The 17904-nt window shown below is 40.8% G+C and overlaps 1 protein-coding gene across 14 annotated transcripts in view; it reads left to right on the plus strand.

Moving 5' to 3' along the window:
- CHD2 (chromodomain helicase DNA binding protein 2) overlaps window positions 1-17904 on the plus strand; it is a 137436-nt gene that overhangs the window by 46428 nt on the left and 73104 nt on the right. For 13 of the 14 annotated variants that reach the window (XM_045067161.1, XM_045067156.1, XM_045067162.1 and 10 more), the window contains 9 exons: window positions 4630-4737; window positions 6707-6847; window positions 8060-8193; window positions 10078-10303; window positions 11852-11952; window positions 13036-13080; window positions 13252-13430; window positions 15341-15465; window positions 16706-16922. In XM_045067161.1, the coding sequence (XP_044923096.1) occupies window positions 4630-4737; window positions 6707-6847; window positions 8060-8193; window positions 10078-10303; window positions 11852-11952; window positions 13036-13080; window positions 13252-13430; window positions 15341-15465; window positions 16706-16922 (1276 nt within the window). The remainder of the gene's footprint in view (window positions 1-4629; window positions 4738-6706; window positions 6848-8059; window positions 8194-10077; window positions 10304-11851; window positions 11953-13035; window positions 13081-13251; window positions 13431-15340; window positions 15466-16705; window positions 16923-17904) is intronic. The other variant, XM_045067164.1, reaches the window with a different exon arrangement.

Raw genomic sequence — 17904 nt, forward strand, 5'->3', positions numbered from 1 at the left:
ACCTCTTAGTTTCCTTTCAGGGGCCTGTATCTTCTGTAAGGCTGCTTCCCAGCCCCAGGTTCTTCCTTAGGAACCTGTAAGAGCTGTGGGAGTTCCTTTCGTGCTTGTTTTTATGGGGGCACTTGGCTAGCCTCACTTCCTGCCATCCACTGTGCAGCTGGTGAGTACTGGGGCTTATGAGGAGCTTTTCTCCTGAGTCAGTTAATGAGTGGGATTAATTGGAGGAGGTGCCATAGTGACTGATGTTGGAAGGCACTAAAGGGGGCCCTCTGTGATCTGAGCAAGCCTAGTAGAACCTAGATTTTAGAATTGACTCAAAGAGAGTGGAAATTTTGAAGTATTAGCACAGGGAAACGCTTTTCTGAAACCCTGCAGACTGTACTACAGATTTTGAAGTTCTTTTAAAGGAGCTATTTTTATTAATTTTATTTTTTTGAATTCAAACTTTAAAAAAGCTTTAAGAACAAAAAATAGTGTAAGGAATGCCTGTGTACTTTACTCAGATTTGCTTTTGGTTACTACTTTTGGCCCCGTTTGCTTTATTGCTTTTATATATTTATATATACATGCACGTAATTTTTTTTTTTTTTTTTGCACGTAATATTTTTTCTGAACCACTTAAGACTAGGAGTGACACACATCATGGCCTTTTATCCCTAAATACTGAAATCTGGATTTTCTAAGAAGAAGACTATTCTCTTTCCTAAGTACAGGGTAGTTTTAATGTAAATAGATTTAACATTGCTAAAATACTTAGTCTAATTCATATTCCCATTTTGTTAATTGGCCCAGTAATGTCTTAAAACATTTCCTACCTCCATTGCAGGGTCCCATCTCTAGTGGTCAGGTTTCTTCACAGCACTTTCACAGTGCTTTCACACTACTTTGCTTTCATGACTTTGGCATTTTTAAAGAATAGAGTCTCACAAGGGACTAACTCCCCAGAGTCATAATGTGAATTAGCATTTTAAAAATTCAGAAGTTACACAGTGTAATGTTCCTATACAATATTGAAAACATTTTTCAAGTTAGTTGGCAATGTTAAAAATTTGAGAAATGGTGCTTAAGAGTCCAGATTTCTAGCTTCTTAGAAAAATCTGTCTGTGCTGGCCCCTTTAACAGTGGTCTTTATAACCTGATGGCCTGGGAGTTCTCCATTTGACCCTATTTTATAGACCTTGCCTGGCCTAATGGGTATTTCAGTTGTAACCCCTGACTTAGTCATAGTAACCAATAAAATTTTTCATTTATTTAACCCACTCCTGCTGTTTTAATCACTGAACTGTTACCTATGCCATACTTATTAATGTTATCCAGATTTGTGGAAAGTTGTATAGGATTTTTGCTGACTCCTGGTCCCACCAGTGCTTCAAACCACTCTAGAATGGTTCCAGAACCTTTTCTCCTAACTGTAGTTTAAAAACAAAATGTGTTCACTGTAAGTCACTTGAAGTTTTTCTCTTGGGATCATAGTTTCCCCCGCCCCCCACCAGTGCTTTGAGTTGGAACTCTGTCACAAACTCATGACCCAGTGGAGGAGAATCTGTTAGCCCCAGATTTTCCTTTTTCAATGGAACTTCTTCCTGAAAGGCCTTTCTTCTGGGAAAATGTACTGAAAATAAATGAAGTTTAAGCCGCTCTTTTCTTCTTTTCCTGTTCTGCCTTCTAAAAGTAGAGAGCGGAACCTCCTTCTTTGGGCTTTTAGTGATAATTAGTAGGACTCTTGGCCACAGTTTAGGCCTGTTTTATTTATGAAGGAATTTTGTGCGTTCCCTCCTTCACAGCTGTTTAGGTTTGATTTGTGTCTTAGGATCTGTGTTCTGCCCAACACCTTTTTCCAATAAAGGAACAAAACTATACCTACTTAGCTTGCATTCTGACTTTTTCTTGTCTATTTACATTGCCTTAGAGCCTCAGTGGCCAAATCTTAGTATTTTTCTCCCCAGTTCCCAAGATTTTGGTAAAAATTTGATTGATTTCTTCTTAGGAAATCCCGCTGATGCCCTCTTAGAGCTGGATTTGGCAATTCAAGTCTCCTTTGACATGTGAAAATTTTATTAATCATAATCTTGTATTTTATTTTTATTTTTTAAAGATTTTATTTATTTCTCAGAGAGAATGAGAGAGAGAGAGAGAGAGCGCACAGGCGGGGCAGTGGCAGGCAGAGGGAGTAGGAGAAGCAGACTCCCTGCTCAGCTAGGAGTCCAATGCAGGACTCAATCCCAGGACCCTGGATCACAACCTGCGCAGGAGGCAGATGCTTAACTGACTGAGCCTCCCAGGCATCCCAATCACAATCTTATTTTTTAGACAACTCCCAGTTGTAGCCTGACTTGTAACATATGGCTTCATCAAGGAGTCATCATCCTAAAATTTGCATTATGTATAAGAAACCGGTGGTCTAAGAGAGCCTTTGACATCTGCAGGCTTGGGAAGTAATCTTTTTGATCACTCTTCTCACCTCCTCTTTATTCAGAGTGACTTAGTGTCTCTGATCCTAACTTACTTTTCCCCCTGTTCTTGAAAGTTAAAACAAAATTTAAGATAATCCAGCCAGTTTCAAGTTCATGTACAAATTTAGGCCAAAAGCCTTCAGTTGTTCAGATCCTCACAGAACGTGGAGCTTGTCTTTTCCTGATTCTGTAGCCTTCAGTGGGTTATGATTGAAAGGAGGAGGGCTGGAGGTTTGGCATGGAATGCTAAATACCTTGTTCTTACTTGGGCCACTTGCTTTGCTCAGTTGTTGTACATTCTCATACTGGAAGATGCTCAGTCTTCCTAGTTGTCCATAAGTTTATACACCTGTAATTTAACTGGAAAACTAGCCTCAGCACTGATTAAGGTTACTGCCATTTTAGTCCCAGAGTTGTAGAAGTGGACTCCTTAGCTGCCCTGATTTAGCTTCTCAGTTCCTGTGGTGTTAGGTAAATTACAACAAATATTTGACCGTGGATCTTTCTCATCTGATCTGCTCTCCCTTACATCTTAGTTGTTTTGTGTTCTTTCAAACTACTTTCCTGTGAAACCACTTTGGTTTGGCTATGTGAGCCCGTTCCAGGGGGTAAACTGTTCTGAACTTGGTCCAAGAAAGAATACAGCCTCGGTGCCTGGAGACCTCTTCCTTCCTCTCTTCCAGGCTATCCCCTTCTATTCCTTTGATTGCTTAGCAAACAGTTTTTGTACTTAGTTCTAGGGAAAGGGATTAAGACCGGTATCCAGCGTGTAGTTAGACATAAGGAGGTCTTTGTTTAAATGAGAGAAGGAAGGCTATTAGGCAATATTAATAGGCCTTGGTGAATTAGCAGTCTGCTTCCAAAAAAGTACCTTATCTGTCTTTTAGACTGATGGGGTTCATTCTTAATTATTTCTTTATTTAACAAAGCAGTGTCTTCCTCCATTTGCTTGCCTTTGTGCTAAGTCTGGTGCAAAGATGAACAGAAGTGGCCCTGCCCAGGAGCAGTCACCTATGCCAGAGGAGATGGATATGAAGCAAACAGTGCCAGTGGGACTTGAGTAATGTGTTCTTTTGGCTTTTCATGCTTTCTAGAGTCTCCACTTACTCAGGTGTTAGTGTGGCTCCTGGGCTTTTTAGGAAGATTCTCAGGAATCGGTTGATAACCACCTTCTTGCAATAAGCTTCCTTTATTCCTTTGACCTATTCTCCTATGAAGAATGTTGACATGACTTTGTGATTCTCTAATAGTTGTCTTTAGCATAATCTTACTTCCTAATCATGGGCCCAGAGGCACAGTGGTGATTGTTTTGTAAAACCTCAGGTACTTGCCTGTGAGTTCGTGGTTTTTTTTTTTTTTCCCCCTGGATATTTCATGCCCAGTGACTATTTTATGTTCCTTCCTTTTTCCCTAGAAATGAGCTAAGCCCCACATTTGGTCTTCAAACCTCAAAAACTCCGGAGTGGTAGGAGAGACCTATAAGATAAGGCTCTTTAAAGCCTTCTAAGATCTCAAGGAGCAAAGGAACACCTACTGTGTCTAATAAATAATTATTAAAGACTACATCTTTAGCTGAACAGATTATTTAGTAGGTGGTAGGTTTATTGTGAAAAGTAATTTTAGGGACTGTTTCATCAAATATATTCTAAACATGTTAAAATATCCCGTATAGTAGTTCTGGAATGAGTCTTTAACCAGTATTAGCATCATCTTTAAATATGGTAAAATTCGAGTTTTTAGGCCTCTTATTAGACTTGCTGAATAAGAAACTAGGGCTGTGGTCCAAATATTTTTTTTAGTAAGTTTTTCAGGTGGGTTCTGATCATTGTAAAATTTGAGAACTAGTCTAGTATATATTATGGCTTCAATCCATTCAATGATAGTAAATAAAAATAGAGTATGAGAGATTTAATAGCTTTTTTTTTCTTTTTTGCCAGAATAGTTTAAAAAAATACTATTGTACTATCCATTTTCATCACCAGAGAAAAAACAGTCCAGGAAGGAACACAGCCAAAATTTAAATGGAGCTAGAATAAACCTTTTTTAGCCATAATGCCTAAAATGCACATGCTGCCTTTTGGAGAATCCGATTGAAGTTGGTTTTGTCAGATTCTTCAAATTAAACAATCTTGAGTTCTTTTAGAAAAAAATGATTTTGCTTTGCTTTTGATCACAGAGAAAAATGGAAACGGGAACCCTCAGAAGATGAACAGGAACAAGGCACCAGTGCAGAGAGCGAACCAGAGCAAAAAAAAGTGAAAGCCAGAAGACCTGTCCCCAGAAGGTGCAGTGTTTGCTCGAACATCTCTGCTTCTGGTGGTGCTTAATTTGTTAGATGGTGGATGATTTGGTGTTAGAACGACCGCCTTAATTGTTGGGATACAACATGTTGTGACTCTGGGCTTTGAAAGTCTGTGTTCACTTCTTGCCAGTCTACCTCATTAGCAAGGGTTTAGATGATGGGGACGCTTACATTTGATTGGGTGTTTGCATGGTATGTCTCACACAGCAAAGCTTTTTTTTCTTCCTCCATGGCATACTAGTTAGGAGGGGTGGACTTGTCTTCTGCTTTTAAAAAAACCTCCCTGTGTATTTGAGTAGTGTGTAGGCTCTTTTTGGGAGAAGTAATTCCTGAGTTAAAACACTGGCTGGTTGAAAGCATGCTTCACTGCTTATTACCTTGTTCTTAGAATCTATCACGAGCAGAGAACGTGATTGTGCAGAGAAGGAAGTCTGAAGTGGTAGGAAACTTTGGTAATTTTTGTTCGGATGTCTGGCAGCAGGGGTACTGGTATTGAAGAAAGGAAGGCGGGAGACAAAGATCGCAGGGAAATTTACCTCATAGTAATGCTGAGGATGGGGTTGACAAGCTTTTTCCTTTGGGCCAGATCCCACTCACCACCTATTTCTTTACGGCCAAGTGTAGCTTTTATAGATAAACATTTATAGTCTGATAGTAGGGAACACTAAGCTTGAACCTCAGTTAAATGAAATGTTATCCTTTCAGAAAGAATTCTGTTCTCATTAGATGTGTATCACAGAAAGTGTACTGAGTGATGATTATTTTGAGTGTTGTCAGTAAATATTATGTGAAAATTCATTTTCCCTCATTATATCAGTGCCTGGGTAGTGGCCTCAGTTTTGCTTCTTGTCTGGGAAAGCTAAAAATATTTATGCTCTGTCCATTTGCTGCAAAACATTTGCCTACCTCCTATTTAGGACATTCTACAGCTGCCCCAACCCCAGCAGGGAAATTCACATGAGTTTGGTGTCTTTTTGTCCAGGTTTAAGTGCCACCTCAGCTTTCTCTTCTAGAGTTTACCTGTCATTTACTGACCCTGATCATCGGTCTCTGTGGCATTGGTTATGGAAGATAAAAGAGAGACAGGCAGGATTGTGGGTTTCCATCTCCCCCTTTCTCCTTTTGTCTTTTTATCATGGGTAGCGTATTTGGGGATTTCCTTCCGAGTGCCCAGGCTGTGGCTTTCTGTCCTGGTTGTTGCTGGGAGTCACGCACGGAGCTGTCTCCGCAGCCTGTTCAGCTGGTGTGCGGCAGGGCGCATGCTCTCATGTCGTCTTCTGGATATACTTTGTGTGCATGTAACAGAAATTCATGTGGAGAGATTTCTGTCCTTTGCTCCTCTGTACAGACAGCATTTCATATATCTTGTTCTGCGTTTTTCTTTCCTTCTCTTAGAAATCTTTCCTATCAAAACATGGAAACATTTTGGTGGTTTTTTTTGAGGGATGGTGCTGGCTACCTAGTATTCTGTTCAGGAACTGATTCCCAGCTGATGAAGATTTCGCATTTTCCTAATTTTTTGTTATTGCAATCAGTACTACGGTGAATACCTTATTAAGCCTGTATCTGTGTGTATCTGTAAGAGCAATTCCCAGAAGTAAAATTGTTAACGTTTGTAAGTTTGGTATTTTCAAATTGCCCGCCAAAGAGGTACCATCAGCAATAGATTGCATGTCCGGTAGTCCTGCGGAACAGTGGAGCCATTGCCTGGGAATCCACTGTGTCTCTCTTTATGTGATTGAGGATTCTCAGCATTAGAATCACTTTTGTGTTGAAAACACAGATTTCTAGTTAGTTAGAATCTCAGCAGATGGAACCCAGGAATGTTCGTGGCTGGCACTCCCCAGGTTAATCCTGTATGTGTACTGCTGCTCTGGGAAATGATAAAGATTTGAAACAGACACCAAGGGATAGAGTGAAAACTTCGCTGTTTTTTCTTTTCTCATTTCAGAACAGTGCCCAAACCTCGTGTTAAAAAGCAGCAGAAGACTCAGCGTGGAAAGAGAAAAAGGCAGGACTCTTCCGATGACGATGATGAAGATGACGAAGCTCCTAAAAGGCAGACTCGTCGCAGAGCGGCTAAAAATGTTAGGTGGGTGGTGCCCCAGAAGTCTTCCACTGGCGTGAGGGTGACTGTGTAGTCGGCTAGAACCTGGTGGTGGTAAGGGCAGGATTTGCGTCTGATAGGCAGAAGTAATGACTCGTGTCCGGAGGCTGTGCTCAGAGATGTGGTCAGTGTTCTTGTAGAAGGAATGCTGTGGGCCGGTGGGAATGTGGAAGGAAGAGTGGCTCATTCGAGGCCTTTGTTCCTGGAAAGAAAACTGCTTCAGATTGATGCCTTCATTTCATACCTTCTCTCAGGAAAGATGTTTGGATTGTATTCTCAGTTCTAAATTGCTCCTTCAATTAGTTTCTCCTGAGGATCAGATTACATACTCGGTATAATAGTTTTATTAAGTTTACTAATAGGGTATGAAGCACTAACAGGAAATAAAAGAGGAAGGGATACATGCCAACATCAGTGTTTTATTTTATAGGAGTCAAGGGCATTTCTTTTTCTTCTGGAGGATACACAGGTTTCTTCTGGTCTACTTAAAGGTGGTGAAGCTAAGTCCTGGAGATACTAACCTGGCCGCGTGTCCAGTTAAGGACTCCACAGCTAGGACGAGGTGCCGAGTATGCTAACGTATAGTTCAGCACTTTGTCCTCCTCTAGCTGTTACACATTCAGGAGCGTGTTTTTCTCTTGTGTGACTCCCAGACCATTTATTGCCTCTATATGGTGGGAGATTACGTCTTAATATTACCAGGAAGTATGTTGAATGAAGTTTTCAACAGTTTGAGAATACTCACATTTCATCTTCTTCAAATATCATCAGGAGATAAATATAGGGTTCAAGTGTTTAGTCTTAGATACAGCTTTCTTTTTGCTTAATGAAACAGTAACTGTTTTTTCATTTATTATGCAATTTCTTTGTAGTTGTTCCCTTGTTTATATAGCCATGATCTCATACCACAAAACGAAAGCATAGCTGTGTCCTCCTGTATCTCGCTTACACAGATCACTGCAAATGTAGTCTGTTTTTATTTTAAACTGTGAGTAAACCTTCTTGTAGTTCTCGGTGAACATGCATTACTTCCTAAGTAGGATGAAAAAGAACTTTGAGGTCGCTTTAACTGTGGCTGATCTTAAAACAACATGTTGGATCCAAAAGGGTATATGGTTCTTTAATTATGCTATTATTTGGTAGTGTTTAAGTCTGAAAAGGCAGTTCCTGATTTATTCAGCATTGTTCCTTATGCAGTTACAAGGAAGACGATGACTTTGAAACCGACTCCGACGACCTCATTGAGATGACTGGAGAAGGAGCCGATGAGCAGCAGGATAATAGTGAAACTATTGAAAAGGTCTTAGACTCAAGGCTGGGAAAGAAAGGAGGTATGTGTTTTTGGGAAATAAATTACTACTGTTTTTTTTTTTTTAAGATTTTACTTGTCAGAGAAGAGAGAGAGCATGCACGTGCACAAGCAGGGGGAGCAGCAGGCAGAGGGAGAAGCAGACTCCCTGCTGAGAAAGGAGCCCCATGTCGGACTCGATCCTAGGACACTGGGATCATGACCCGAGCTGAAGGCAGATGCTTAACTGACTGAGCCACCCAGGTGTCCCCAAATTACTTCCTATATGTGCTCAGTGAGGCCCGAATCTTCTGTATTTCAGCTCTGAATTTCAGTCTGTGCTCATATTGGTTGTGAAGAGTGAAAGTTTTTCTTTCTTTCTTTCCTTTTTTTCCCCCTTTTTCAAGTTTTTATTTAAATTTCAGTTAGTTAACATACAGTGTAATATTAGTTTCAGAAAATTCAACACTTCTACACATTACCTGGTGCACATCACAAGTGCATTCCTTAGTCACCATCACCTGTTTCTATCCATCCCTGCCCACCCTGCTTCCATTCTAGTAACCATCAACTTGTTCTCTACAATTAAGAATCTGTTTTCTGGTTTTCATCTCTTTTTTCCTCCATGTTTATCTGTTTAATTTCTTGAACTCCACATGAGTGGAGTTACATGGTATTTGTCTCTGACTTACTTTACTGAGCATAATACTCTCTAGTTCCATTTCTGGTGTTGCAAACAGCAAGATACCATTCTTTTTTATGGCTGAGTAATATTCCATTTTCTTTATCTGCTCATTTATCAGTGGATGTTTGGACTCCTTCCATAATTTGGCTGTTGCTGATAGTGCTGCTATAAACACTGGGGTGCTTAGGGCTCTTCGAATCAGTGCTTTTGTATCCTTTGGGTAAATACCTAGTAGTACAGTTTGCATGAACTGAGGGAGTTTTTTTGAGCCATTCTCATGGTTCATTGTTGAGGATATAGGGATATGTGCAATATGCCTTTGAGACTTAAAAATTAAGATGGTAAAGATGTGTTAATCTCTTAAAAAGCAGTGACGTAGCAGAGATTCTTGCTTACAAACATTAAACAAATTTACCTTTAATTAGGTGTTTCTGACTCTCCTTGTGAAATGTATCAAACTGGCTAAATACATTTGTGGATGATAGCAAAGATTTTTTTTATATCTAATTTGAGGTATCGCCTAACTCAGTTTCTTTGAGGTAACCTTCCATATAGAAAATATCAAATTATTGCCCAATTCTTTTTTCTCTATTTTTTTTTTTCATCCAGCCTCACTTGAGGTTAAGAGAATAAACAGAGAACTTTGGATGGGTTGGTAATTGGTATTGGGTGGTGGTGGTAATTTTTATTTTCTTAGTATTTCTGGGGAGATAGACTTGTTTTATGAGTCAGGAGGGACCAAACCAAAAGGATACTTCTCTTCCATTTTAATTGTGTTTGGACAAAAGGATTTCTTTAACTTCACCAGCAAATTCTGGAAAATACATTTTATTTATTTTTTTTTTTAAAGATTTTTTTATTTATTTACTTGACAGAGATCGCAAGTACACAGAGAGGCATGCGAAGAGAGAAGGGGGGGGAAGCAGGCTCCTTGCTGAGCAGAGAGCCCGATGCCAGGCTCGATCCCAGGACCCTGAGATCAAGGCCTGAGCTGAAGGCAGAGGCTTTAACCCACTGAGCCACCCAGGCACCCCTGGAAAATACTTTAAAGTATAGAAATTAGGTTTGGACTTTGAAAATACTTGAAATAACAGATCTTGTCCATCCTGTATTGTTTGTGAATTTCTGCATGTTTTTAAGTCAGAGGACTTTGGTTTTTCATCCAAAAAAGGATATGCGCTTGAGAAGCTTTCAATGTCTGGTTTAATGCACTTTTTAAAGTTTACCCAAATCCTTTTGTAGCCACTGGAGCTTCTACTACTGTATATGCAATCGAAGCTAATGGAGACCCTAGTGGTGACTTTGACACTGAAAAGGATGAAGGCGAAGTCCAGTACCTCATCAAGTGGAAGGGTTGGTCTTACATCCACAGCACATGGGAGAGCGAAGAATCCTTACAGCAGCAGAAAGTGAAGGGCCTAAAAAAATTAGAGAACTTCAAGAAGAAAGAGGATGAAATCAAGCAATGGTACATTTTTGAAGCGGTGGTATATTTGCAGCGTTGAGGGAAGGGAAGGTTTTTCAGTAATGCGTGGAGCACACAGCTGTCTAGGAACTTGAATTTTGTCTTGATTATCTGAGCACGGAGCCAGCTGTAATTCCAGTTTATAAAATTGTGACCTGAAGACACTCTGTACTTCCTATATGGCCACCAAGTTTGTAGAGTTTAATTAATGATAAGTAGTTTATGGAGCATTTTGCGCACGCAGTATTTTTAATCCTCAAAATAAGCCCATGAGATTCTCTCTGTTGTACGTAACACATTTTATAGATAGGAAGAGTGAGGCACAGCACAGCTTTTCTAGGGGGACCCAGGATTGGAACTCTGGCAGCCGGAGCTCCTAAACACCTTGTTACTCCCTGTTTTTCTGGGTAGCTTACATGTCAGGAACTCATATTCTAGAACTGTCTGGGTTCTGGTGCACTTAATACTATTCTTAGTTTTATACAGTTTGCAGAAATGGTGAGACAGAAACACATAACTTCTGAAGCTGTGATAGACTGTTGTGTTGTTAGTTTTCTTACAACTTTGAATGTGGCTGAGTTGCATATGAGAAATAGGTGGGGGCAGTAGCAGCCACAAACCTAAACTAATCATCAGGTTGAACCCTGAAGACAGACCTGTCAGTGTAATGGGGTCCGGTTATTTTGTGGTAGAAATAGGGCCAGATGGGTTCTAGTTTCCCTTTTACTACTATGCACAAGATGTTTCTTCAGTAAATCCCTTATTTTTCCTTTGAGAGTCCTAAAGATGGGGTTAGTTATAAAGTGGTTAGAAATTTAAAATCCTCAGAAGTACAGTAGTATTTCATTTCAGGTTGCTCCTGTCATCCTTCTATAGAATTTTGGTGCCAGGAAGAACTAGTTTTCCATAAAAGCTACATTGAGTCATTCTTAAAGTACATACCTACATGAAAAACAGGCACATTTCCTTTTAAATCTGGAGAACAGTTTTATTGCCTATTCTGTTTAGATATATGAATTTGTCACACAAAGTTATTTTTAGGTCTTTATAAAGAAAGAACAACTGGTGTGTCCTATGAGTGTGAGGTTTTCTTTTTTTTTTTTTTTTTTTTTTGGTTTTCCTTTTTTTAAAAGATTTATTTATTTGACAGAGAGCACAAGTAGGCAGAGTGGTAGGCAGAGAGAGAGAGGGAAAGAAGCAGGCCCCCACTGAGCAGGGAGCTTGATGCTTGATGTGGGGCTTGATCCCAGGACCCTGGGATCATGACTCGAGCCAAGGGCAGATGCTTAACCAACTGAATCACCTAAGCGCTCCGGAGTCTAAGGTTTTCTAAAAGTACGTTTTTTATGAAATATCTGCCCTAATAAGGTAGTAAAGGAATTGCTAAAGGACAGATGGAAGTAGAGACTCAGTTTCTTTTCCTCTTTTTGACTTTGAGAGATGTGTATAGGTCTCCCAAATCTTTTCTTTTTTTTTGAATTTTAAAAATTTATTTATTTTTTTAGGTCTCCCAAATCTGACTGGGATGTATTTTTTCTGTCTTCTGTCTAGGTTGGGAAAAGTCTCTCCTGAAGATGTGGAATATTTTAACTGCCAACAAGAGCTGGCCTCAGAGTTGAACAAACAGTATCAGATAGTTGAAAGAGTAATTGGTGAGCACATGGAAACTTGTTTCAGCAGTGTTTGAGCTCCACGAATAATGGCTTTTGGTTTTGGGGTAATGTAAATTAAAAAAAATGCGTTTTGTGGGTTTACTTTTTGACAGTATATAGTTACCTAGATTTATTTTGAAGGACAAGTTAAGAGATTTGCTGGTATATTTGGATGTGGGGGATGAGAGAAAAAGATGTCAAGTAGGATGCCATGATTTTTGACCGAAGCAAATGGGAGAATACAGGTACTATTTACTGAAATGAAAGGTTAAGACCTGGAAGACCTGACTTTTGGAATGAAAATCAAGAACTTGCTTTGATATTCCTAAGTTTGCTATACTTCTTAGTTGTCTGAGTGGGAAGTATTGTGAAGGCTATAGCATATGTGAGCCTGGAGTTGAGATCTCTCAGTCTGTGCTGGAGATTTAAATTTGGGAATTTATCACTGCATAGATAGTATTTAAAGCCTAAGATATACTGAGATTATCAGAAATAGTATACATAGTGAGAATAGGAAATCTGAGAACATTCCACGTTCTGGAAGTCAGGAAGAAGCCACAGGAGACAAACAAGAGTCAGTGGGATTGGACGGTGGCTGAGGGATTATCTCCTGGATGCCAAGTGATACATGGGGCTTGGGAAGGAGGAAGCACTGCTAGCCGAATGTGGTGAGGACCACGGCGTGATCCTTGAGGTTGGCCCCCGTGTGGTGCTAGTGAATTGGATCCATGGAGTGGTGGGAATACAAGCCTGATTGGGGTGGCTTCAAGAGACAGTGAGGCGGACAGTGAGTAGGAGCAGGTCTTCTGGGGAGTTTCGTTGTAAAGAAGAAGCAGAGGAATGGGGTAACAGATCCACAGGGCTGTGAGCACAGGACTGTTTCCCCTTCTCCCTCCGCCCTCCCCCCTTCCTCTTACCCGCCTCCCTCTCTCCCTCCCCTGCCTTCTCCCTTCCTTCCTTCCTTCCGTTCTTTTGTGATACAACATTGTAGAATGTATTTGTATTCTTACTTGTAGGCCCTAAAGTGTCACTCTTTTCTTGGTTATAGTGGTAATTTTTCTATTTTATTTTCCATTTGTTTAGCTGTGAAGACAAGCAAGTCTACACTGGGTCAGACAGATTTTCCAGGTAAGCAAAAGCTCTGGTTAATAAATGTTAGCATTTAAGAGCAGTTCGCATTTTGCAGAGTATTCACTGTTTTTCCACGTGACGATTCAGTGGTTACATGTAAAGCAGAATTGGTCACTCCCCTTCCTTTAATGACAGATGCTAACCTACACTTTTTTATATATAAAATAGCTCATAGTCGGAAGCCGGCACCTTCAAATGAACCTGAATATCTATGCAAATGGATGGGATTGCCCTATTCAGAGTGTAGCTGGGAAGATGAAGCCTTGATTGGCAAGAAGTTCCAGAGCTGCATTGATAGCTTCCATAGTCGGAACAACTCTAAAACCATCCCGACAAGAGAATGCAAGGTGTGATTGCTGGCTTTTGTTTTTCCAGGGGAAAGAGGTATTGATAGGGTTGGTCACATAGATATTGGGAAGAGAAAAATACTACAAAAGTAAATGATAATTCCCCATTTTGAAGTGAAAGAAGATGAATTAACCTGGACATCAAAGTTAAATATTAAAACAGGGAGAGCATGAGTTGTATGATGGCTCTGCTGATCTCTTTATTCTTAAAATTCACAGACCTGGGTATGTCTGATTAGAGACAATGTGCAGAATATTTGAAAGAATTTAAGTCCTTTAAAGAGAAGTGACAGGAAGGGGGAGAGGCTCTGAATTCTCCATTAGAGCCCAAATATATAGGCTTTTTCAGTTGCTAGATTGATTGTTCAGATCCTTTCCCTTCACCGGAATCCACTGCCCATGTAAAGTGGTATGCCTCGGTAACAAAAGTCTGTGTAAGACGTGGCTCTGTCTCTGAGGAGTTGACATCCAGTTCATGGCACCAAGCCTCTGTCTGTGAAACGCAGTATATGACCGAGGGGACAGTGAGTTTAGTAAAGAATTTCTGGTCCAAGAAGCACAGAGGTAGAAGTCACTGGGCTCCGGTAGTCCTTGAGGAGGTTTGAAAGAATTTGAAAGAGTTAAAGTGGAGATTGTGGTACTTGAACTTCCCTGGTCCTTGGAGAAGGAGTTAATGCCTGGTAGACAAAGGGGGCCTGGTTTATTGCCCTCCCACGAAGGATGCAAGAGAAGGCTGTTCTTTGAGTAGGAAGAGAGGAAAGTGACGTCAGTGAGTGCATTTGGGTCCGAGTTCCTTGAAGGTGCTTGAATAGGCACCTTGAATACTGTGAAGGGTATTTTGGGCTTTACCCTGTGGGTTCTGATGTGAGAAGAGCAGCAGGGTAGAAGCCGTATTTAGCCCCATCTCACAGCAGTGTGCAGGAGACTCTGGGGGCGGTACTTAAAAAGCCAGAAGGTCCAGCCAGGAAGATGCCATACAAGTCCCTGAGGAAAGAAGAGCGTGAAGACAAGGGAAGTCGTGGAGGGACGGAAGGATCAGGTGGCAGCAGCACGATGGGGAGACTTGGCACAAGTGGATGCGGTGGTTGGTGGCTGAGCGCAGAGTCAGATTTGTTTACTGTGGGCTGCTCAGAGGAGAGCCAGGATGATCCGTGACCACCTTATCAAACAGATCTTAGGGTGATACTTCACATAGCAGGGTGCTAATTCCACAAAACCCTAATGTTCAAGGGAAATAGTCCCTGAAAAAAGACTTTGTGGCCAACGAACTAAATGAATGTTCCCTGTAAATTCACAATATGCACAAGCATTTTAGACTTGGAAAAGTCACGAGTAATGAAATTTATGTAACTTTTATTACGTTGTTTCCCAAATGGATTTAGCCGTGGAATCCGTATTTCGTTAAACCATAGAGACATGGCCCTACTAGATAGACCACTCCATGCTTCACACCCTTTCCTTAAGAAAACCAAACTCACATACCTAGGGGTCCCAGCTAGATGGGGGCTACGTTTCAGAATTTGCAAATGCTGTCACGGTAAAGTTCTGCTGGGTTTAGTGTGTGCAGACTTTCCCAGAGTGTCGTACAGTTTAAACGAGATAACATGAAGATGATTGTATGGCACTCACTGCCTGCTGTAAGATAGAAACGTTATAGAACAAGTGCTGGGTAATGTTCACAGACTGACTGCAGGACCAGGAGCAGGCCAACCAAGAACTATTTGGGATGCTTCAGGCTTTGGGAATACAGGCTACAGTGAAAGGTGGTGGGCTGGGCGGGGTGGGGTTTGTGACGCAGATCTGGGATTTAAACTTGTGCTATGGTTCAGAGTGCATAAGTCACGGCTAGCATTTTAACATAGGAACAGCAAGAAAGTCTTCAGACCGGGGCTTTAATTTTGGTTTTTCAGGCCTTGAAGCAGAGACCACGGTTTGTGGCTTTAAAGAAACAACCGGCATATTTAGGAGGGGAGAATCTGGAGCTCCGTGATTATCAGCTAGAAGGCCTCAACTGGCTTGCTCATTCCTGGTGCAAGTAGGTAGAAAAATATGAAATTTTCTTTATGGTTTCTGGCTTCTTTATTGTTAAGTGCAAATAATTATTTTTTTCTGTTGTATATTACAGAAACAGAAAAAGTATGTGAGGGAAGGCTCTTCTAGGAGTTTATACGTGTGTGTAGTATCATTTTAATCTTAAGTAAAGAGTACTTGGTTAATTAGTTATCTGAGGGTAGATTGCCTTTTGCCATACATCTGTTCCTGATTCCATGCCAAATGGGCTGTTTTTTATTTCCCAACATACTTTCCTACTCTGGCCATTTCTTTGAGTGTTTTTCTTCCACCTGGACAATCCTCTCCTGTTAGTGTCCAGTTGAAATCCAGACTGTTGGGGCGCCTGAGTGGCTCAGTGGGTTAAGCCACTGCCTTCGGCTCAGTTCATGATCTCAGGGTCCTGGGATCGAGTCCCGCATCGGGCTCTCTGCTCAGCAGGGAGCCTGCTTCCTTCTCTCTCTCTCTCTGCCTGCCTCTCAGTGTACTTGTGATTTCTCTCTGTCAAATAAATAAATAAAATCTTTAAAAAAAAAAAAAAAAAAAAGAAATCCAGACTGTTTCCCAGAACAGTGTTTCTCAAAGTGTGATCAAAGGAATACACTGCATCAGAATATCCAGAAGTGTCCGTTTAAAAGTTCAGATCCCTGAGCCCTTTCCCAGGTACTCTGATTTGGTAGGTGTAGGGTGGATTCAGAAATCTAACCTTAGCCTGCTTCTCATATAGATTGTTCTGTATTTAAAACAAGCCACAGCCCCTGCAGCACCTAGGCCTAGGGAGTAGTGTGCATCGCATCAAACAACCTAGTGGCCTGCAGAGTGCAGTGGGTGGGTGGTTTGGGAAGAAGCACATGATAGCCAGTTTTCCTCTGCTTTCTGTAATGTTGGAGCCCAAGGTCATGTTCTTGGACACCTCAGTATAATAAAACCTGCCTTCTCTGTTACAAGGGGTAGATGTAAAAGAAAGACCAAAGTGCAATGTAAAGATTATAGTTGGAATAGGCTCTGATGGAAACCCAAAGTTGGGTCATACTCAGATCACTTGTTATTTTACTATTTTATAGCTTCTACTTTCTTTTCATGCAGGAGAGGAAATTCGGTTGGGGCTTGGGACCAGTGCCTTGCTTGGTGAATTCTGAGGCTTTAATGTCCTTGTTCTTCGTGTGTGTGTGTGTATATGTGTGAACTAATGATTTTGTTTTGTTTTTATTTTTCTCTTTCTGCAGAAGTAACAGTGTAATCCTTGCTGATGAAATGGGCCTAGGAAAGACCATCCAGACCATATCATTCCTCTCCTACCTGTTCCACCAACACCAGCTGTATGGCCCCTTTCTTATAGTCGTCCCTTTATCCACCCTCACCTCATGGCAGAGGGAGTTTGAAATCTGGGCACCAGAGATTAACGTAGTGGTTTACATAGGTGACCTGATGAGCAGAAATACGGTGTGTAAACAAAAAGAATTGGGATAGAATCTGTGTTATAAATGTATTTTGGAAATTGACCTAAAGCCGTTATAGTCTTTAGTAACATTATGATTCTGACACTGCCATGCCCCCAACGTTGGGAGATTTATGTATCACAAAAATGCATCAGCGATAGTCTTTAAAACATGCTTACTGTGTTAAGGGAAAGCAGTGGCAGTATATGAATGGGAATCTCTTTTAGTTGGACTGTAGTATTTTTCTTCTGTCTTTTGTATTTCCAAGACCACTTATTTAGAGATGGAATTAATACCTCATAGAATGTTAATATTATTTTTGCTGTTTGAGCGGAGAGCTGCTGCTAAAACCGAGTTCTTAGAGTTTGTTTCTCAGCCTTTTAACATGACGAGGTTATAGAACTTGTAAGGAAGGAATAAAGAGAAAGGACAATGAGCCATGCTAGGGCTATAGAAATGAGAATTACTTGTCTGTTTTCAACCTTAACGTGAGTAGTAGGAACTCAGAAAACAGAGGCTTGGTTTACTCTTTGTTCAGCAAGTCATTTCTTGATTATAATTGACTTTTCCAAAAGTATCTGTTAGGTGCGAGGGCCCATGCTGGGTACTTTGTGTATATTACCTGTAACCCCCACAATGGTCCTCCAAGTAGATGCCACTCTTCCTAACCGATTGATGAAGTAAAGGACTCTAAGAGTTTAACGCTCGTTCTAGGCCAGCTAGAATGTGGCAGAGCTGGGGTCAGGACAGGGAATGGTCTGGTCCCAGACCTTTGTTCTTTCATTACTGTGTGTTCATTTCATAACTGTATGTTAGAGGAAACTTTCTGGGGGATTGCTTATCACAAGAGCAAGCCATCAGGAATCCTCAGACCTTTGAGACATATGTTATATATTGAATATTTTCATTCAAGTTGTCTAACTATACCCTGGCAGATTTCATGGCTCTTATTTTGAGTTTCTCAGCATATAGTCGCTCTTAGCTTT

This window comes from Mustela putorius, unplaced genomic scaffold, assembly GCF_011764305.1.
Source record: "Mustela putorius furo isolate JIRA1106 unplaced genomic scaffold, ASM1176430v1.1 tig00003875_pilon_pilon_pilon, whole genome shotgun sequence".
NCBI classification, from domain to species: domain Eukaryota; kingdom Metazoa; phylum Chordata; class Mammalia; order Carnivora; family Mustelidae; genus Mustela; species Mustela putorius.